Consider the following 22,724-nt stretch of genomic DNA (forward strand, 5'->3'; position numbering starts at 1 on the left):
GTACCGCTCGCGACTTGAGTCGACAAGATTTGTTTGCAAATTTTGATGTTTTTGTGAACACTCCTACTATGTTAAAAGGAAAATCTCGGCTGGAACCACACGATGTAATTAAAGATAGGAGAATAGCCTCAAAGCGTATTCATGTGGAACGTTTGATTGGACTTGCAAAAACATACAAAATATTGAAAACCACCATTTCACATCAACTGCTTCCACTCATTTCCAGAATTATTTTTGTTTGTTTGATGCTTACCAATTTTCGTAGAAATATTGTCCATGATGGTCAGTAATTTTGTTCTATTATCATACCACTGAATTGTATATGTTATCCTACCACAAAGTGTATGTTCTGTTGGTGCTCATGTACTTTTTCTGACCATTCTGCAATTTGATCCTTGTATTTTCATGGTATAACTTTTATTTTTGCTCCCTTTTTACTAGGTAGTTTGAAAATAATATTTCATAGTGGATTTGTGGATTCACATAAAAACTACAATAATTACCAACAACATTACGTGTTTTTCTTACATAGCACATCTCCCAAAAAAGGTCTCCATTGTGTGTCACAAAAGTCTTTCAACTTAGGCAACATACAGTTCTCAAAATAGTTGACATTAAACATAATTTTTTGCACAAACATATCACAAAATGTATACACAATAAAATAACAATATGGTTTCTTACATATTACACGTTGACCCTGAACTTGTTTATAGTATTTGTGGCTTGTTTTGAGCTGAAGGACACCCAAACTGGCTTCCAAAAATGGAAAGCAACTGTTTGCTTCGATCTTAGAGTTGCGGCCATTATATGGACATTTAATTTCAACAATGCCATCATATGCTAAACCATCAGATGTTGCAGCTAAATAGGGATAAGACACACTGGGAAGAACTGCAATTCCTGAATCTTCAGAAAACTTTGTTAAACCAATTGACTCATATGTCTTTCCATGAATAATGGCATTTGATTGAACGTTTGCAGTGGAATACATTGAACCGATCTGGTGGGCGAAAAGTCAGCAAAAAAATACAAGTTATGGACAAAACAACTAGTATTTTTGTTTAACATTACACCAGTTGAACGACATATTTGTTAAATATGCAACCTGGTGGACGAAAACGCCTGTTCAGCATTTTCTATTATCAGAAGAGATTATAATGAAGCGAGTCTATCAGCGGTCACAAGGTATGTCAAGGCAGTCGGTGCCATCAAAAAAGAATATGGCCACATCAGATTTGGATAGACTACAATACGAACATAAGGCTCAATCGCTCCTAGAGGACAGCTCGATGTACCAACGGTTTGAAAAGGAATCCACCCAAGACGTCCAGCCAATCCATCAAATTTCGGACATTAGTGCCGCTTTATCGTTTTGCAATGGGCGCAACTCTTTTCGGATGGCCTTTGTTATAATGTAATTATTTTTCATCGTATCCCGCTGTCCTTGCGCCTTTTCGCTTGTTGCTCGCAATCATCATTCATTGCTCTGATGAAGCCCTACCGATCTGGTGGGCGAAACGTCAGCAAAAATACAAGTTATGGACAAAACAACTAGTATTTTTGTTTAACATTACACCAGTTGAACGACATATTTGTTAAACAGCTATTTTTGCCATGTATTTTTTATACCTTCAATGACTTTTCAACCCAGTATTCTTGGAATGGCAAAACAAAATAGTCATGATCAACAGTAGCAGCATAGATAACTTAATTCACTAGATGCGCAACTCGTCTGCCGACTAAATATTTAAAAAATTCTCTCGGGTAAATTACTGCATCAAATAAGATGTAACTTTTAATGAGTATTTATGTGTTGTTGATGTATTTTTTAAACATTTTTATTTTATCAAATCTTTTTAATTACCACGAACGCGAATATATTGGTTTTGCCTTCCCTCAGACGTTGCACGCTTGAATGAACCAGTACACATGTCGTGTGCATTGGTAACAACATACACATATTTTGTCGTCTTGTCGATAGTTTTTTTGAGCTGCGACGTTTAGTTTGATAAAATTGTTTTAGTTTTTAGAATTTCCCGTATAATATCATAACAAAATGGCAATTAACTTCACTTATGTGGCAAGTTTGGACTTCGAGTTCGCTGAATTGGACAATATGCCAATGTACATTTGTGAGGAAGAATTGTGTGGCAAGGTGTTTGGCTCACTTCAAGATTTAAAGGTTCATTTTGATTCCCACCTTTCTTCTAAAATTAGACGATGGTGTTTTAAAAGATATCTTCACCACAGCTGTGTGTGAGTCGCAGAAGGTGAACAAAAAAATTGCGACCCCTTCCATATCCGCGAAAATCAAAAATTTCATCAAATACTTAGTCACAGAATTTATCAAACAAAAAAAGAAGACCAGTTTTATATACTTTATCCTCAATACGCACCTTCAGCAGCTAGTCATCTCGGCATTACAAACCAATTTGAAGCCGCTCAAATTCTCATCAAGATTTTTGATTGTATTGTAAAAAAAAATTCTGTTCTTCCACCGACAGAATCAAATCCAATTCAGGACATTAATGAAAGGGAAACAGGTTTGGCTAATAAATTACGATTTTGTTTGAATTTTAAATTTATTGCATTTTTCAGAAATATTGGAATATATTGATGGGTACCTAATAAAAAAGGCTAAAACTTATTTTCAACTTGACGATTCCTTTGTATCATGTATTGTAAAAGAGAAAGCATCTGGCAAGTTTGTGGAGATGATGGAAAAGAAAGCAACTGTTCTGCACTATCCAACCAATGAGTTTCAACAATTTATCCAATCAATTTTCATCCGTTACAAAAAAGAAACTGCAGTATCTCCAAAATCTGTCAACTCTAATGAAGTTTGGTACAAAAGCTTAATTGCAATTATTGTTGGGATGTGTGGAAAAGATGAAAGTTTTGTTTTGAAAGTATTTGAGTATATTGTGCATTTGTTTATGAAAGTTTTAGGTCATAACTTTGCCAAATGCATGTTTCATAAGTATTGCAAAGCGACATCTAAACTGAATGCTGGTCTGAGAGGGGAACTTAAAAAAATCTCAACTAAAAAGTAGTATGAAAATTATATCCTGTGATCTTTTTTGTTAGGGATTGAATTTATTTATCTTTTTGTTTATCAAGTTGTAGTTGCTGTAGTTGTTTAGACCTAGAAAAAGATAATTAGTGTAAGTGGGTAAAATGACATTGGTTTATATGTTCTACCTTTTGTCTTTTAGGAAATGGTTCGTCACATACCTCGGTCCATGCATTTTTGTTCCCATACGTTGTGTTGCCCCCCTTAACTTGTTTTATAGCTTTTCGCATAGATAGAGAATTGATACCAAAGCCAACTTGATTAATATCTGGGTTGGTGTTTCTCCTCATTGCAGCTCTCTAAACAAAATAATACAAACCAGCTGATTTTAACTGGGATTTTAAATTATACTTTGCACACCAAATTGCCAAAAACAGCTTCCAGGACATCTTGGGTGAGGGTCCCAAGGCAAACAAATCTCATGCCATCTTGCAGTAACCGCTTTGTAAGTGAAATCATGTTTGTTGTTGTAAACAAAAGTCCATTAAGTGTAGTTTTTGAAATTATGCGTTTGTTTTCCCCAGGATATATGATTTCCACTTAATTCTGTTGGATATTTAAAGAATGAGAGAAAAACAAAAGTGAAATAGTTCAACTTCAGATGTTTCATGAGGGAGGAAAAAACCTGACTACCTGCCAATCAGTTAGGTATGGAGTAAATTTTGATTCCAACCATTGCTACCGCTCATCTTCTGCTGAATAAATTGCCCTGTTGGCTCTGCATGTTATGATATCAAACCACCTGTTTAAATAATTATTAATATCTGCTCTCAACTCTGGTTATTATACTCCATCATCAAGTCAATGAGTAAAAAATAACTTAAATAAAACTTAACCACAAAATATATAATGCAGAATATACTTGTCCATCATGCAGATAAATTGAGCTGTTCCTTGTGAATGTGGAACATCTTGCTTTAATGCGACAGCCACACTCCAACTTAAAGTCTCTTTTGCAAAAGACACTCTCATCTAAGTTTGTATCATAAATTTTTGTTGCATTTTAAAGCTAGTCTAATTAAGTTAGTAGGCGTTGTACCTTAGTAAAGGAATTTAACTCCATGTGTATTTTTGAAAGTTTTGTTTTGTGTAAATGACGCTGTGTTTCAAGCTCATATAAAAGTTGGATATGACTCCACAGAATGGAATTCCCTGATTTACTCAAGTATTTTGTTCCAGATGGCTTTGATGAAAATAATGCATTTCTGGCTGTCTGGAAAGGTAAACATCTGTTGACAATTGTCATATACAACATAAACAATTAACAAAAGTAGCTCAAATCTAACACCTTTAGCAAGTGACTAGTGTCGCTAAGTAGAAAATTGGATAATCAGGTCTGTAGGGATTGGTTGTAGTGAAAAGGCCGGTTTGTTTTTTTTGCATTTGACCCATGAATAATGTCAAAAAATTTTCTGTTAACAGCTGCGCCATCAGCTACAACAGCATTTATGTGTGCTCCATGGTGTTCTGCAATGCCAACAACCTCCCAAAACATGGAAGCCAATTGAAATGCAGGTGTGACTGTGGTTGGCCACCAAGAGATAGGCATTGAAATTTCGTTCTTAAAAGATCTGAGGTAGAACACTGCAATCATGGTACATTAGCAAATACTAGTTAAAAGCAAGTTTTGCATTATGTGTGCCATCTTACTACATATATGGGTTGCCATAATGGTGTCTGCATTTCTGGCCCCGTAGTCAATAAATCCATCTAAATGGCCTTCCTTGAATACTAAATTTTCTTTGACTACATGAAAAAAATAAATTTAAAAAAACATGAAAAAGTGCATAAATTGCTGTTGTTAACTAACTTTTCATTTCATCCACAGTTATGTATGCCTCGATTGGGGAAGTAAGTTTTTCAAGAGCATTGACTGCCAATTGGTTGATACCACATGCACCAGAGCCAATATTTCTAACAATCGTCCATACATTGTTTATAGATTTGTGATCATATCTCATTTTATAAATTTATGTGTCAAATTGCATCTTATACCTGTACTGCTGTAAAGTACGTGCTGATGGCAATATAAGAACACCACTGGTTCTGAGATGATTATATGCTGCTGGAGATCTAGCAAACAACTCAATTGCCCAACGAACCACATCAGGGTGGCCGTATATCTGACTCTAATAATTAAACTATCGCTGCCTAAACAAACAACAAGACGCAAAGCTAAATTAACGTTCCCACATTATATTTTAATAAGACATACCACGAAAGCGCCTCTTGCGGCTAAACACGCAACACAAAAGTCACCGCGCCACGAATCAACTGTGAGACATCAATTCTAATGCGTACTCTTAAGGTAACATATGGTAACTCTAGATGACTCTAGATAACTCTAGATAACTGATTTTAAGTCTAAAATACGTCTATATTTATAGCGTTCAGGTCATATCTCGTTATCACCGGCATAGTCGTAAAACGTACGCCCGAGAAGATTAACTGTGTTCTAAACCGTAATTATTCTTTAAATCGCTTTACAGAAGTGTCATATATAACATGGCTGGAGGCCAAGTAATACGTGGGTTACTGTTAACACGTTAAAAGCGATGCAATAATAGCCTTAAGCCAGTATATGACCGGTCCAGTAATAAGAAAAACAGGTTTAACAGGTGGTCAAGCTTTTGTGTAGAAAAAGGCGAGTTATGAACGGGGTTGACCGAGATGATATGACACGACAATTACACGAATTAAAATGTTTTGAATTAAAAAGTCCAAAGTCCGATATGTTTTAAATGAAAAGTCCAAGGTCCGATACAAAGCATTCTTACACTGCATTTTAAAAAATAAGGCTTGCCACTCATTTAGTGAATGTTTTTGACTCTCAACCAAATCCTGCAGATGGGAAATGATACATTACTGTTCCAAAAACAATGAGAAACATTTGATTCTGCATACCAAGATATCCGAATGAATTAGGTCATCCACTGTTACCAATTCTTCTTCACTAGTTGCACTTGATTTTATTTGCTGCACTCTGTTGTGTTCCATTTTTTTGGCATACTTCGCACACATTTCACACATTACTGGCCCTTTTTCTGTTACTGTGTTTTGAATGTTAGGTGATCTAGCTTTAAAAAAAACTGCCTTCTTTCAAAAGCAGGTGTTATACTTAAAAATGCATTCAAAGTTGATTTCTTTAATGGAGTAATACCCAAGGATAGTGGTTTAACTCGCCATCCATGAAATGAAACTTGAGATGCAAAGTCTACGGCAAAAAGTATAACATACAGAAACCCAGATTAATTCTTAATAAACATAACTGTACCTTATGTATGCCTCAACAATCTCATCTTTATATTGTTCTACCCAAAGGTATTTGCCTTTTCTATGAAATGACCACTTTTCTAAATGTTGTACAACGTTGTGTAAAATAAATTGTTAACTTAAGAAGTGTGTACTACCTTTCAGTTGAGGACCTAATTGTTTAAAAGCCTTCTCAATACTTTCAATGCTGTGGTGTTTAACTCCAGAAAGAACCTGTGATGTATGTATTTACCGCTAGATGTCGTCCCTGAGTTATGACGTCACGTTTCGTATATAACCGTGTACCGCGTCTTAAACGTGGCAGTCAATACAGGTAACCGCTTAAAGGTGTGTGCGTTCATGACATGGTGTCAGAAGTGGTTTTATAAAATGGAAGGTTCGTTCTCACTGCCTGAAGCTATGCAATGGAGTGGCAATGTGTCACAAAACTGGGTTAAGTTTATCAGGGGATTTAGGCTTTATTTGACAGCTGTTGGTTATGACGGAAAGGCTGCAAAAGTTAAAACATCTATGTTGCTCCACGTGTTGGGAGAGCAAGGTCAAACCATCCACTCAACATTTAAATCTGAAGAAGGACAAGAAATGCACTTTGAAACTGTGGTCAATGCCTTCGAAAGCTACTGTTGTCCGAGGAAGAATATCACCAGCGAGCGATACAGTTTTTTTTCTAGAAATCAAAATGATGGTGAAAGAATAGATGTTTTTATAACCGATTTAAAAAAACTGTCTAAAAGCTGTGATTTCGGTGAACTTTGCGACTCATTAATCCGAGACAAAATTATTATTGGTATCAAGTGTGTTCAACTTCGTCAAAGTTTGCTGCGGGAAGAGGAACTAACGCTTGAAAAAGCTATTAAAATGTGCATAACAAACGAAACAGTAAGATCGCAAATGACAATGTTTCGATCAACAAATTCTACAAGTTGTAGCTTGGATGCTGTTCAACGCGAACCACGTGGTAATCAATTACCAGCGCCTCGAGTTTGTAGATTCTGTGCCTTGCGACATGACGTCAGAGCGTGTCCTGCCTGGGGAAGGCGATGCTTGAAGTGTGGTGGAAGAAACCACTTCGCTCGATGTTGCAGTGCAGCTAATCACCCGCAAGCGCAACGCGCGGATACAATTCAGACGTACAACATGCAATCTGTAAGTACTACTAGTTCACCAAAAGATTGGCTTGTTGACATTTTTGTGCTTTCATGTACACTTCGTTTTAAGATAGACACGGGAGCCCAAGTAAATATTTTGTCACGCAATGATTTTCAAAAACTTCAGGGACGTCCATATGTTTCTATTACTAATATTCGATTGATCTCATATACTGGCCACCATATTCCAGTTTGTGGGACAATTAGTTTAACACTTCAATACAGAGAGCAATCATTAACTCTACCATTCGTTGTTGTGGAGATTAATGCATTGCCTATTATAGGATTAAATGGAGCAGTAACTCTTGGCCTAATAAATAAGCTGGAACCGATTGTCAGTGACGAACAAAATTTGCTGTCCAGCTTTTCAGATTTATTTCAAGGGTTGGGTTGTGTTCCAGGTTGTCACCGAATAAAGACCGATAACAAAGTTTGTCCCGTAGTCCGTCCCAGCAGAAAAATTCCATTTGCACTCAAAAACAAACTACAACAGGAGCTACAAAGAATGGAAAGCATGCAAGTAATCAAAAGAATAGAAGAACCAACTAAGTGGGTGAACTCTCTTGTAATAGTAGAAAAGAAAAACGGAAAACTAAGAGTTTGCTTAGATCCGCGAGATTTAAATAAAGCAATTTTGCGTGAGCATTTCTGTCTTCCGACTAGAGAAGAAATTATTAGTCAATTTTCAAATGCTAAAGTATTTTCTAAACTCGACGCTTTGTCTGGGTTTTGGCAAGTAAAGTTGGATGAAGATAGTTCTAAGCTTTGTACGTTTAACACTCCGTTTGGACGGTATAGATTTTTGCGCATGCCGTTCGGCATTTGTTCTGCTCCAGAAGTGTTTCACAAGTTGGTGTACATGATGTTTGAACACATGAACGGCGTTGTAACGTCTATGGACGATATTGTGGTTTGGGGTTCAACTAAGCAGGAACATGACATGAGGCTTAAAAATGTGTTAACGGTTTTGCAACGCAATAATCTGAAACTCAATAAGGAAAAATGTGTGTTCGGTGTAGACAAGATTACTTTTCTTGGTGAAGTTGTTAGTGCTTCAGGTGTTCAACCTGATCCAAATAAAGTTCATGCAATAGAGCAACTGAAGCGTCCTCAGTCTAAGGGTGACTTGCTGAAATTTTTGGGAATGGTCACGTACCTAGGTCGTTTCATTTCCGACTTGTCTACTAAAACATCTTCTTTGCGTTTGTTATTGCATAAACGGAGCAACTGGGAGTGGACGCAAGCACACGAAATGGAATGGAGGAATTTAAAACGGCTGGTCACAACTGCCCCAGTACTTCGGTTTTTCGACACCAAGAAATCGATCAAACTTTCGGCAGACGCATCTAAACATGGACTTGGAGCTGTAATTTTGCAACAGCATGACAACATGTGGCAGCCAGTGGCTTATGCGGCAAGAGCTTTAACAACCGCTGAAACAAGGTATGCACAATTTGAAAAGGAATTGCTTGCTATCACCTTTGCATGTGAAAGATTTTATCAGTATGTTTATGGTCAGAAATTTGTGGTAGAAACTGATCACAAACCTCTCATAGCGTTGTTTCTCAAGGAGTTAAATAACTGTCCGTTGCGCATTCAACGTCTAATGATCCGGTTGCAAAGATTTCATTTCACCGCAGAGTTTACTCCAGGTAAATTCATGCACACAGCTGATTTGTTATCAAGATGTGTGGAGAACAGTGTGTCCGTACAATCGCTTTCTTGTCATAGTGTATGTGAATATGTAGATCTAATTGTATCCGCTATTGCTTGTATGCCATTAGTTAAACAAAAGTTACAAAGTAAAACCATATGTGACGAACAGTTGCAAATTGTAATGCGTCTTGTAAATAATGGTTGGCCTTTACATAAGCGTGCTTGTCCTGTTTTAGCAAAACCCTTTTGGGATGTCAAAAATGAACTTTCTGTTGTTGACGGTATTTTGTTTCGTGGATCTCGAATAGTTGTTCCAATGTCTATGTGCAGTTATTTTTTAGAACGTGTGCATGAAGGCCATTTGGGTGAAGTAAAATGCAAAGGACGAGCTCGGGAAAGTATATATTGGCCTGGGTTATCCAACGACATATCTGGTTTGGTTTCTTCCTGTGCCATTTGTGCAAAATTCAGGTCACAGCAACAACGCCAACCGTTAGAACCTCACCAAGCTCCTTCTTATCCGTTTCAGAAAGTGGCAACTGACCTGTTCTATTGGAACCGAAAAATGTTTTTGGTAACAGTGGACTACTACTCCGGATATCCAGAAGTAACCCCGTTGACTACAACTTCTGCGGCGTCTGTTATAAGTGGTTTGAAAACTATTTTTTCCAGGTTTGGAATTCCCGAAACTGTTATTAGTGATAACGGTCCTCAGTTTTCTAGTGAGGAGTTTGCAAAATTCGCCGAGGAATGGGGCTTTGATCATTTAACCTCGAGTCCACATTATCCACGATCTAACGGACTGGCTGAGAGGAGTGTCCAGACAACGAAGCAACTACTTAAAAAAGCTCATGCCAGTGTACAGGATTTTAACAAAAGTTTGTTAATATTTAGGAGTGCTCCTCTCCTTTGCGGAAAATCACCTGCACAGCTTCTCATGGGTCGGCAAATCAGACACACGATGCCCCTGGATATCGAAACGTTAAAAAGTTCAACTTGCCGTCCGTTTGGAAAAGAAAGAAAACAACAAAAGAAGTATTATGACAGGGGAACAAGAAACATGCTGCAATTACAAGTGAACACTCCTGTAAAACTGTACAATACCCAAAACAAACTATGGGATCAACAAGGAACTATAGAAAAACAGTTATCTCATCGCTCTTATCTTGTAAAAACTAGTGATGGTGTATTATATCGGCGTAATCGTGTTCATTTACGTCCATTGAATGTTATTGTGAATCCTTACCCTTCGAGACGTCAGTTAAGTTCAATTTAAACGAAGGGAAGTTGTGATGTATGTATTTACCGCTAGATGTCGTCCCTGAGTTATGACGTCACGTTTCGTATATAACCGTGTACCGCGTCTTAAACGTGGCAGTCAATACAGGTAACCGCTTAAAGGTGTGTGCGTTCATGACAGAACCTTTCTGTCAAATGGTACTTTTCTGCTTGTCTAGGCCACAACAAATGTTATTAGCTATAATAAACATTTATATGTTCATAGGCAATGTTACCACTTTTGTCCTGCACAGCTGTTTAGGAATATTTTTGGATGGCAAAGCACCTATTTTTAACTTTTTTCTGCAACCAATAATTAGCAGATCGCTTTTTTCAAAGTGATCTTCACATATGAATGCTCTGAAAAAAATAATGTTTGATTTTGACAACAGAAGTGGGTTAAAAGGAAAGAAATATTACGTTTCTTTGTGAAGCATGTCCTGTATTATGTCTCCCTTGGTTCGGTCACGCAAGGAGAGTACACATTTTTGTAAATTGCTGTAATGTTTCTTCATAGCAGAGTTGCCTTGAAATTTAGGACTGCAAATTTTAAACAAAGATTTTTTGACATTGGCACGGTTGTGCGCATAACTGCATTGAGGTATGCAACAATGGCTCATTTTTACTGCAACCTGACTGCACTGCTTACAACAAAATAACTTTCATTATGTGGCTAACCTAGCTATTACACAGAAATACAACTAAATCACAAATACGAGAATTTAGTCTTGTCCATGGTTATATTTAACATACAAAATCAATACAACAAAAACGATTAGTGATCCTTTAAAAACACAAAATAAACTTTTTAAAACAATTAAACTACGCGAGATACATGAAACTTATGTAACCTGCAAGTTTATTATCACTTCAATTTCAAAGTTATTTGACGTTTAATGCAATAAATTGCGATTTTTTGCCAATATCTTTACACTTCAACCATTGCCCGCCATTGTAAAGAAGCCAATGTGTACTGGTTCGTTCAAGCGTGACCTGTCTGGACGATTTTGCCGAGTTGCGCATCTAGTGAATTAAGTTATCTATGGTAGCAGTCTTCAAGTCAGCACTTCCATAAATATGCCTTATGCTAATGTCTTTGGATGATTTGCTACAGATTACTGTACTTCTCACAAAATCTTGGTAACCGGGCATGTTGAGAAACCGCTGTGGCCTTGGGTCATCATGCTCCTTCCCATGGGAAGGAAACAGTTTCGATGTTCTCATTGCATTACCTAATTTACAGAGATTTTTATGATTACACTTATTTTGGTGTCCAAAAAGCAGTGTAAAGATTACAAAAACTACTTTACCTCTTTGTATCACTCTGGGGTGGTGAAATGGTTGCAGTTTTTCAGTACAACTTGGGTTTATCCAAATTTCATGCAATTCAACAAACCTGGCCAGCACCATTGCAATGGCGGCCAAATGTTTGCATGTTCAATTGGGTCCCTTACCAGCTGGGCACTCACAGGTGGTGTTAACTATAAACCCTTCTAAATTTAAACTTAATTTTACACTATATGACACTTGCTTTTTCATTGAAGCTCGTACTACACCACTGACATATGTAAGCAGCTTTTCTGAAACTGTGCTGCAAGCTTGGACATGATAAGCTTTCCCTTTTTGCATGGCTTTAAAATCATTGTTGCAAATGTTGTCTGCTGTTGATCGAAACTTGAAATAATTTTGAATGTGAACTGTTGAAATTTCTGGTATTTTTGAATCTTTTGTAAGCTGTTGATATCCACATCTAGGCCAGTACACTGTACTAGTAACACACAACTGATCAACTTGGATGACACAAAGTTCTGATTTCTGTCAAATGCTTCCAACCTGAACAAAAAAATACTTGTGCTTTTTCTCAAACATTCATCAACATAAATCGGCTATGACCAAGTATTGCTCATCCAGCAGTTTTATTGCAAACAATCGACGTTTCGACGTCCTATACAAGACGCCTTCATCAGGATAATGACATAACTTGCAAGACAAATTTGAAAATTTAGTTAGGAGATTTTACGTCGGTCACATATGAACTAGTTATCGACGTCCTTAGACGTAGAAATTTTAACTGATTTTCGACGTCATTTTTTGGTCATTTGCAGTACGTCCAATAAAGGTAACTATTTAGTCGATTTCACGTCGGTCACTTATGAACTAATTATCGACGTCCCTAGACGTAGAAATCTAAAATGATTTTCGACGTCTTTTTTTGGTAATTTGAAGTACATCCAATAAAGGTCAATATTTAGTAGAGTTTTACAACAAGGTGGAAATTGACAAAAAAACAGGAACACGCTGACGGTGCAATTTTTGTGAAATATACAGCTTACAAAGCATGCTTAGTTTTTTGTGGCATTCCCTTTAAACACACAAAATTAATCTATCCTTACTATTGCTAAACAAATTTAGTCTGCATGTGAACTTATGTGTGACAAAAACAGTAATATGCAATTTTGTTTATTACACAGAATGAGAAATGGAAGTAAACAATAAAAAAGCTCTTAAATTCGAACAGAATGCGTCCAGCATAAAGAAACAGCAAAACTTTTTGGGATCCCAATGCAACTTGTATGATACCATCTCAAGCATCTGTCACATCTACACTGCAAAAGGTGGTATACACTTACTATAATTTTCGAAAATAAGCACATTGGTTGCATAAATATCCATCCCAGTGAACTGATATTAGTAACGCGTATTTAGAGCACGAAAGGGATGTGGGCAAGAATGATGGTAGGAAATCAGCGTTGGCAAACCATGCAACTACTCACCACCACAACATAAATTTTTCTGCTGCTCAGGTGTTGGTGAAGGAAACTGATTATCACAAGCGAAGTTTCCTAGAGTCTTGGAACATCCATTCACGCGCCAACACAATGAACGTTAAAACAGATGTTCTAATGCCGATAAATTACTGGGCGCTTTTACAGCACTGAGTTGTGTTATCATTGCGTGGTGCGAGTTTGCAGCCTCGCGATCTTCTTATCGCTATTTTTGTGTGTATGTTTTGCACTTTGTCGCTATATAAGAATTTTGTCCTGCATGTTATGTCATTTCCTGATGAAGACGTCTTGTATAGGACGTCGATTATACATTCTATTTGAATAAGCAAATTAGGAATAATTTGTTGTTGGAATCAACTATTTTGGGCAACATGAAAAATATTGAAATTCACTCTTTAGCTGCTTGTTGTAACAACTGGGGAATTGGAGTAAATGGCAGTTTACGTTGGAGGTTAAGAAAGGAAATGGCATGGTTCACCAAAGCATCAACTGGATCACCACCAGAGGGCAAGAAGAATGCTGTTGTAATGGGAAGAAAAAATTGGGATAGCATAGCCAAGTCTTTTAAACCAATGAAAAATCGATACAACATTGTTATGAGTCGGACACTACCTTTGAACACACCTGGAACGGATGCCGTTGTTCGGTCATTTGAAGATTTAATTCAATTATTATCATGTGAACAATGGCAAAACAAGATACATGAAGTCATCAACATTGGAGGTGCTGACATTTACAAAGTTATCCAAGAGTCTCCTTACTGTGGTAAAGTTTATCTTACAAGGGTCATGGCTGATTTTAAATGTGACACATTTTTTCCCAAGCTGGATGAAACGTTTAAGCTGCTCCCAACAGATCAATTTGACAACGTACCACAGGGTGTGTACATGAAGAAAACGGTATTAAGTGGAAAGTTGAAGTTTACCAAAAACATAAACCCTCTTGAATTGATTCACTAAATACCCAAATCTTTCATATGTGCTTTGAAGTTTGTGTGTTACTAATTTTGTTGTGTCAATTATGTTGCCTACATTGCGATCACATATAGCTGCGTTTTTTTTTCATGTACTTGGAGTACCAACGTTCAGTTTGCTGTCCATTTTTTTGCAGGCCTGCTAGTTGTACATTGAAATACCTCAATTTAAGAAACTGCCGTTGTACATATGTGTAGCGGTCACGTGCTTTTAAACCATCATTTTGGCACTTTGGTTTGGCTAAGCATTAAGTAATGGAAAATTTTAACTTTGCAACCATGACTTTTCGTCCCATGAAAATTATGAGCTGCTTTTGCGACATATGCTACCGAGCGGTGTAACTTTACTGTTCCATGTGTTCTCATGATTCAGTAACTATTGGAAGCACATATTCAGTGTCGTGGTTACATGTTCCCGTCTTCCTGATATGTTCCAACAGCCTGGCCATAAGACAGGCTGTTGCGTAAACCGGGTGTTTCGAAATAGTTGTGCAATCCATTGCAGTGCTGCATATCTTGCAAGCGCTTAAGCGCTTATCTTTGCAAGCGCTTAACTTAAAACAAACTAATAACTGATGTGAGTAAAAGAAGGTACTGTTTTGCAATGATCGCATGAAAAACGAGTATCAGTTTAAAAGTCAATGTTTTATCGTTGATCTTTCTCTTTTCCATCGCATCTTTTCCTTGAGATAAATGAGACTTGATGTGTGTTGCGTAACCAGAATAAAATACAAGAACTAAATTGGTCTTTTGTGGATCATGTCGGCTCTATGCAGCAAGCGTTAAGAATCGTAATAATGAACTTACTCCCTACTGCAGACGACCGATACGAGCCACGAGAAGCAGAAGAATTAACAAGCTTCCAAGTCAAGAACAACACAACACAGCAGCGCGCGCGCACACTAGCCCCGCATATGCTTACATTATAGTTTGTGACTACACGTAGCAAAACAAGTTTGATGTAAATTTTCTATTGCATACAGTACAGAAATAAATAAATAAAATAAATAACAAAACAAAAAAAGATTATACATTCTATTTGAATAAGCTAACACCTAATTGGTCATGCCAAACATTATTGTAATTTTTAGTGGCAAACGTAAAAGTGGAAAAGACTTCATTGCTACGAAAGTATCCCACATTATTGGAACAGAACGATGTGGTATAATTAGACTGTCAGCACCCCTAAAATTTGAATTTGCCAAAGAAAATGGGCTAAATTATGAAGAACTACTAAAGTCCAGTGAATACAAAGAGTTGTACAGGGAGAAAATGATAGCCTGGGGTGAGGATATAAGAAACAAAGACCCAGAGTATTTTTGCAAACTGGCAATTGCTCCTTTTTCCGCTAAACAGGTTTGGATTGTAACTGATGCTCGCCGAAAGTCAGATTTGACATTTTTTGAGAGGAACTTTCCCGACACAAAGCTTATTTTTGTTCGAATAACAGCAAGTAAAACAACACGGATTGCTAGGGGCTGGCAGTTTGTGACAGGAATTGATGTGATCTGGATGAGGGGCTTACCTGGAATGTCGTGATAAACAATGATGACAACTTGCAAACTTATGCTACAAATGAAAACATTTTGAAGCTCATTATTACCATAAAAGAAAGTTACTCTTAAAAACCCATCATAATTGCAATATCATACATAAAACTGCCTGTGCTTCTTGTTTTATTTTTTGTTAAAAAACTGTGGCACTGCTCTAACTATGTTTAAGCCAAGCACTATGTAACAGTACAAACTATTGTACTGATTTGGCTCAGTAATCCTAGTTTCAAACCTATAACACTGTCAATAGCAGGCATTATTGTTATCAATGGACCAGCAACGAGTTATTTATGATGTCATGCTGCACCTAATTGTATTGTAAATTGTTTCATGGAATTTTAGCATTACGTACTGCTTGGAGGTTAAGAAAGGAAATGGCATGGTTCACCAAAGCATCAACTGGATCACCACCAGAGGGCAAGAAGAATGCTGTTGTAATGGGAAGAAAAAATTGGGATAGCATACCCAAGTCTTTTAAACCAATGAAAAATCGATACAACATTGTTATGAGTCGGACACTACCTTTGAACACACCTGGAACGGATGCCGTTGTTCGGTCATTTGAAGATTTAATTCAATTATTATCATGTGAACAATGGCAAAACAAGATACATGAAGTCATCAACATTGGAGGTGCTGACATTTACAAAGTTATCCAAGAGTCTCCTTACTGTGGTAAAGTTTATCTTACAAGGGTCATGGCTGATTTTAAATGTGACACATTTTTTCCCAAGCTGGATGAAACGTTTAAGCTGCTCCCAACAGATCAATTTGACAACGTACCACAGGGTGTGTACATGAAGAAAACGGTATTAAGTGGAAAGTTGAAGTTTACCAAAAACATAAACCCTCTTGAATTGATTCACTAAATACCCAAATCTTTCATATGTGCTTTGAAGTTTGTGTGTTACTAATTTTGTTGTGTCAATTATGTTGCCTACATTGCGATCACATATAGCTGCGTTTTTTTTATGTACTTGGAGTACCAACGTTCAGTTTGCTGTCCATTTTATCGCAGGCCTGCTAGTTGTACATTGAAATACCTCAATTTAAGAAACTGCCGTTGTACATATGCTTACATTATAGTTTGTGACTATACGTAGCAAGTTTGATGTAAATTTTCTGTTGCATACAGTACAGAAATAAATCAATAAAATAAATCAAAAAAAAGATTATACATTCTATTTGAATAAGCTAACACCTTTGATGATGCTGAATCTGAATGAAAAAAAAAAATTGATGATGCTGAATCTGAATGTGATTCAAATCAGTACAATAGTTTGTACTGCTACATAGTGCTTGGCTTAAACATAGTTAGAGCAGTGCCACAGTTTTTTAACAAAAAATAAAACAAGAAGCATAGACAGTTTTATGTATGATATTGCAATTATGATGGGAGTAACTTTCTTTTATAGTATTAATGAGCTTCAAAATGTTTTCATTTGTAGCATAAGTTTGCAAGTTGTCATCATTGTTTATCACGACATTCCAGGTAAGCCCCTCATCCAGATCACATTCAGATTCAGCATCATCAATTCCTGTCACAAACTGCCAGCCCCTAGCAATCCGTGTTGTTTTACTTGCTGTTATTCGAACAAAAATAAGTTTTGTGTCGGGAAAGTTCCTCTCAAAAAATGTCAAATCTGACTTTCGGCGAGCATCAGTTACAATCCAAACCTGTTTAGCGGAAAAAGGAGCAATTGCCAGTTTGCAAAAATACTCTGGGTCATTGTTTCTTATATCCTCACCCCAGGCTATCATTTTCTCCCTGTACAACTCTTTGTATTCACTGGACTTTAGTAGTTCTTCATAATTTAGCCCATTTTCTTTGGCAAATTCAAACTTTAGGGGTGCTGACAGTCTAATTATACCACATCGTTCTGTTCCAATAATGTGGGATACATTCGTAGCAATGAAGTCTTTTCCACTTTTACGTTTGCCACTAAAAATTACAATAATGTTTGGCATGACCAATTAGGTGTTAGCTTATTCAAATAGAATGTATAATCGACGTTTCGACGTCCTATACAAGACGTCTTCATCAGGAAATGACATAACTTGCAGGACAAAATTCTTATATAGCGACAAAGTGCAAAACATACACAAAAAATAGCGATAAGAACATCGCGAGGCTGCAAACTCGCACCACGCAATGATAACACAACTCAGTGCTGTAAAAGCGCCCGATAATTTATCGGCATTAGAACATCTGTTTTAACGTTCATTGTGTTGGCGCGTGAATGGATGTTCCAAGGCTCTAGGAAACTTCGCTTGTGATAATCAGTTTCCTTCACCAACACCTGAGCAGCAGAAAAAATTATGCTGTGGTGGTGAGTAGTTGCATGGTTTGCCAACGCTGATTTCCTAGCATCATTCTTGCCCACATCCCTTTCGTGCTCTAATTACGCGTTACTAATATCAGTTCACTGGGATGGATATATATGCAACCAATGTGCTTATTTTCAAGTTGCATTGGGATCCCAAAACGTTTTGCTGTTTCTTTATGCTGGACGCATTCTGTTCTGTTAAATATTGACCTTTATTGGACGTACTGCAAATGACCAAAAAATGACGTTGAAAATCAGTTAAAATTTCTACGTCTAAGGACGTCGATAACTAGTTCATAAGCGAACGACGTGACACCTACTAAATATTGACCTTTATTGGACGTACTGCAAATGACCAAAAAAATGACGTCGAAAATCATTTAAAATTTCTACGTCTAAGGACGTCGATAACTAGTTCATATGTGACCGACGTAAAGTCTACTAAATAGTGACCTTTGTTGGACGTACTGGAAATTACCAAAAACTGACGTTGAAAATCAGTTAAAATTTCTGCGTCTAAGGACGTCGATAACCAGTTTATATGTGACCGACGTGAAATCTACTAAATATTGACCTTTATTGGACGTACTGCAAATGAACAAAATATGACGTCGAAAATCAGTTAAAATTTCTACGTCTAAGGACGTCGATAACTAGTTCATATGTGACCGACGTAAAATCTACTAAATATTGACCTTTATTGGACGTACTGCATATGACCAAAAAATGACGTCGAAAATCAGTTAAAATTTCTACGTCTAAGGACGTCGATAACTAGTTCATATGTGACCGACGTAAAATCTACTAAATATTGACCTTTATTGGACGTACTGCATATGACCAAAAAATGACGTCGAAAATCAGTTAAAATTTCTACGTCTAAGGACGTCGATAACTAGTTCATAAGCGACCGACGTGACATCTACTAAATATTGACGTCTATACGACGTTTAAAAATGTCCAAACAAATGACATGTGACTTGGCTCGTATTTCGACCAAATATGTAAGTCGAAAAGACGTCTGAACTTCGACCCTCTTGTTTGGTCCGATATTTACCAAAACTGGACGCCTAATAGACTAGTAATTACGGACAGACAACGACCGAATGTCGAAATTCGTCGATTCGACGTCGCGACATCATTTCGACATCTATTCAACCTCGATAGGACGTCGTGTGTCTGCTGGGAAGCTTGTGTTTTCAAAAAAATTAAAGATCCCGCTGTATTTAAAAAAAATCAGCTGAAGATGTATATTTGCCTGTTCTAAAAGGCATAGCATAGTTATTGGGTAAATAAGAAATTCAGTAAAAAGGCGGGTCATTTGAGCACTTTTTCTTGGTGACCTGGGTAAGCCAGGAACGAATCAATTGATTGAGCAGTATCTGATCCCAGTGACAGTCAACATACTTAACGACGATCGCTGTTTTTGTTTAAGTACAACTCTAACAATGAAAACTACAACTATAAATTCAAGTACACTCTAAATCAGTTACGGCCTAACTACTGCGATATTCTTCAACCTTTGGTCGAATAATAGTACAATCGACTTGTTTCATGATTGCTTTCGGCAATGTTTAGTTTTTATCAAAATGAAGCATTGTATTTTTAGTATCTGTACACAAACATGAAAAAGATGAAGTAATAAGTTTTTGCTGCCAACGAAATTTCGTTGTGTTTCTGCTTACGAACAATGCTCTTTGTTACGTCAAAAAAGAAAATAAAACCGTAGTGCAGGGGTGCACAACCAATTTGCTAGGACAGCTGTAACGCAGATTCTTATTTAACCAACGGCCGCCATTTACCTGCTTATTTTTGTTTCAAAATACTTGGTTTATATCATGTATTTACCATATAATAGCGCCCCTAAAGCCCAGATTAATTTCCCGCTCGGTGCACAGCGAGGAGATCAGTATTAAGTGTTTATGATTTCATAAACTATATTGTGATGCTTGTATCCCTGTTTTGTTCGCATTGTTGCCACACAATAGGAGTACAAAAAATCTGACACATGGTTATAATACTCTTTAAGTACCACAAAAACTGTGTAGAGCAGTTCGAAACTCCCCTGCCTAATCTAACCTTCCAGTGTTTTGATATTTGGCAATTACAAATTGCCGTTTTTGGTGATTCTCAAACACAGTAGTGTGCCGTGAGAGATTTGCAAGTGTGCCGCGAAATATTTCCTATTTTTAAGTGCAAACAGTTCCTGGTGTCATAGCACTTCATGATGAAGTACTGGTGTGCATAACAACGTTTTAAAGCTCATAAAGTTGAAAATAAACATTCTTTGAACAACTTTTGTTCTGTTTACCTGCTAAGTGTGCCGCGGAAGGAAATTACATTTTTTAATGAGTCGCATGATTAAAAAGTTCGAGAACCACTGCCTGCGACAAAAACAAGTATTTGCATTGTACTTCAAAAATGCCTGTGTCGGATTCGGCGTTGCCGAACCCCTGGGGTTCGATCGAAGCCCGGTTAAAATTCACTGCTCTAAATATACAGAACGACGATCACAACTCTAAACATTTTGTTTTTGTTGTTTCGGCTTTTGTTTCTGCAGGGTGTTTATCGTTGCGCCCTACTTTGCCTCTTATTGTGCCCGCTCGATTGCTAGGCGCGTTTCCTCCGTGTCTCTGATAAGACTTGATTGGTACGCGGGTTGGGCGTCACAATGCTTGCCAGACCAACAGTCAGTCCCCCGCTTCTCCACCTGTGATGGTGTTGGTTTTTAGCCTGTTGTTGTTTTATCTTCATTTTATTGTTGTCGTTTTTCTTGCTTTTACAGAACTGGCGATACCAATGATTTTCAATTTTAGCAACAATTGAGAGATGATTCAGTTTCATACTTTTCATATCATCAACAATTCTACTAATCATGGCATGAGCATACTCATATGGAATATATGCTGTTTCATGAAACACATCAGTTTGTGTCAAGTCAGGCTCTTTTTCTTTAATCAGTGCTGATTGCTCCTTCTATAGCCGTTTTCGGGCTATTTTGCAGAGTAAATCCACCAACTGATGAGGAAACTGGTGCTGATGTTGGCCGATTTTCATCAAACAAAGGTTCCACCTTGTTTCTTCCCAAGATGACTTTCGACCCAAAGTTCTTCAGTTTATTTAATTTTGTTTCTTCTTTGAGAATTGGAATAGGTAGATGACTGTTTTCAACCCCACTGAATACTTTCTTCAGACTTTTGTGTGGTAGAAAACATCTGATGTGAGGAAGTTTGTAAACTCTCAGTACTTCCAGGTAACAAAATATCACTCATATTCATTTTCAATCAAATTACCTTACTTAGTTATGTCATCTTATTCAAATAGAATAAGTACAAGTCATCAGACGTGTTGACGTCCTACAAGAGGTTAATGTCAGCTACCCAACACAGTCGTTGTTATATAACACCAAGAGGGTGAAAAACAAGGAAAAAAACGGCGATAACGTAGATAAATTCCGTGTTTATGGGGTGTAAAAGCGACCGATAGCTTATCGGCATTAGAACTTTTGGTTTTATGTTTATCGTTTGGCGCGTGAGTTTCAGATTCTAAAAACCAGCGTTTTCTGTACCCTGTCCCTTGGCAATTACAGCAACATGGCCGATTTCCAGACATCCCTTTGTTACGTATCTTTGCTGTTCCTTCAGGCGCGTAGTGAAACCTGTCCGTCTCTCCGACGATACATACTCTGAGGCCCTGTCTCGATTGTAGCGAGATGACTTGCACCAATTTGCCGGATGTACAAAGAAAAGTCTATAAAACCAGTGTGATTTTAAAAGATTGGGAACTGACAAGATTCATTTAGCTAGTAAACTAACTCGTTCGTTGGTGGGTGGTGTTTCACTCGCTGATATCGGAATATCAATCATCGTCGATTGGATTCCAGTGATTATCGGAATTTAATATTTACCTATCGTTATTTTAATTTTTGTCTGTCGGGATTTTGACATTCGGCCTGTATGGCACGTGACTTAGCAAAATATTTTTGAAGGAAAACAAAAAGTTCAATGCAATACGTAACAATATTTTTCTTAAACATGTAATCACTTTTGAAAGCAAAAAACATAATGCGAAGAGTGGTTTTACAAACTCCCAATACTTTTCTGTGGTCAGCGCTTCAAAAAACGCAAAGAGCCATCACAGGTTTCAAAAACTTGTGCGTTCATGAAACTTGTACGTTCAAAACTTGTGCATTAAACACTTCTCGCCTAAAATTAAAATCACATGATCATTGACGTCTTTGTTAAATTGCTGAACAGGAATTACGAATGTTGCATTATATTGGTGTCCTTCATAAGCATCAACCAATCGAGACACCAAAATATTCGTTTACAAAAATGAATTTGACCTATGTGGTACCCGTACCCTCCTTGTATATCTTTAAAATAAACCGGTGCTTGATGCTCATGCGAATCGGACACAGTATACAAATTCCGCATTCAAAAATGTACGTTGTATCAATTTTTTAGTTTTACAGACAGTCATACTATACCATTGTTACTAGAAACATGTCATTGCTGAATGTTAGAGTGAATCAAAATAATACATATCATAAAAAATCCACCAAAGAATATTCGATACGAGCTGGTCAAGTCATCGCCTTGAGAAATATTCGGAACAGAGTTTCTCAACTATGTTAAAAGGCAAATGCCCGTCT

At 37.2% G+C, this 22,724-nt stretch overlaps 2 protein-coding genes and 4 pseudogenes across 2 annotated transcripts; 3 read left to right on the plus strand and 3 right to left on the minus strand.

Annotated features, from left to right (window-relative positions):
* Positions 1-2,879: 2,879 nt before the first annotated feature.
* LOC145219544 (uncharacterized) lies at positions 2,880-6,073 on the minus strand (annotated as a pseudogene).
* A 4,847-nt stretch (positions 6,074-10,920) lies between these two features.
* On the minus strand, positions 10,921-12,825 carry LOC145218355 (uncharacterized). The gene is made up of 2 exons (XM_080085761.1): positions 11,742-12,825; positions 10,921-11,663 (listed from the first exon to the last, which is right to left on the minus strand). Exons 1-2 carry the CDS (start codon positions 11,839-11,841, stop codon positions 11,455-11,457), a joined length of 309 nt encoding a protein of 102 aa, XP_079941887.1. The 5' UTR covers positions 11,842-12,825; the 3' UTR covers positions 10,921-11,454.
* Positions 12,826-12,875: 50 nt separating this feature from the next.
* LOC145218351 (phosphomevalonate kinase pseudogene) lies at positions 12,876-21,454 on the minus strand (annotated as a pseudogene).
* Positions 13,589-14,417, plus strand: LOC145218352 (dihydrofolate reductase pseudogene; annotated as a pseudogene).
* Positions 15,256-15,967, plus strand: LOC145218353 (phosphomevalonate kinase pseudogene; annotated as a pseudogene).
* Positions 16,118-16,543, plus strand: LOC145218354 (dihydrofolate reductase-like). The gene is made up of 2 exons (XM_080085760.1): positions 16,118-16,418; positions 16,478-16,543. The coding sequence occupies exons 1-2, from the start codon at positions 16,118-16,120 to the stop codon at positions 16,483-16,485; spliced, it is 309 nt and encodes a 102-aa protein (XP_079941886.1). The 3' UTR covers positions 16,486-16,543.
* Positions 21,455-22,724: the final 1,270 nt, after the last annotated feature.

Source organism: Phallusia mammillata, chromosome 3 (assembly GCF_965637545.1).
Source record: "Phallusia mammillata chromosome 3, kaPhaMamm4.hap1.1, whole genome shotgun sequence".
In the NCBI taxonomy this organism is placed as follows: Eukaryota; Metazoa; Chordata; class Ascidiacea; order Phlebobranchia; family Ascidiidae; genus Phallusia; species Phallusia mammillata.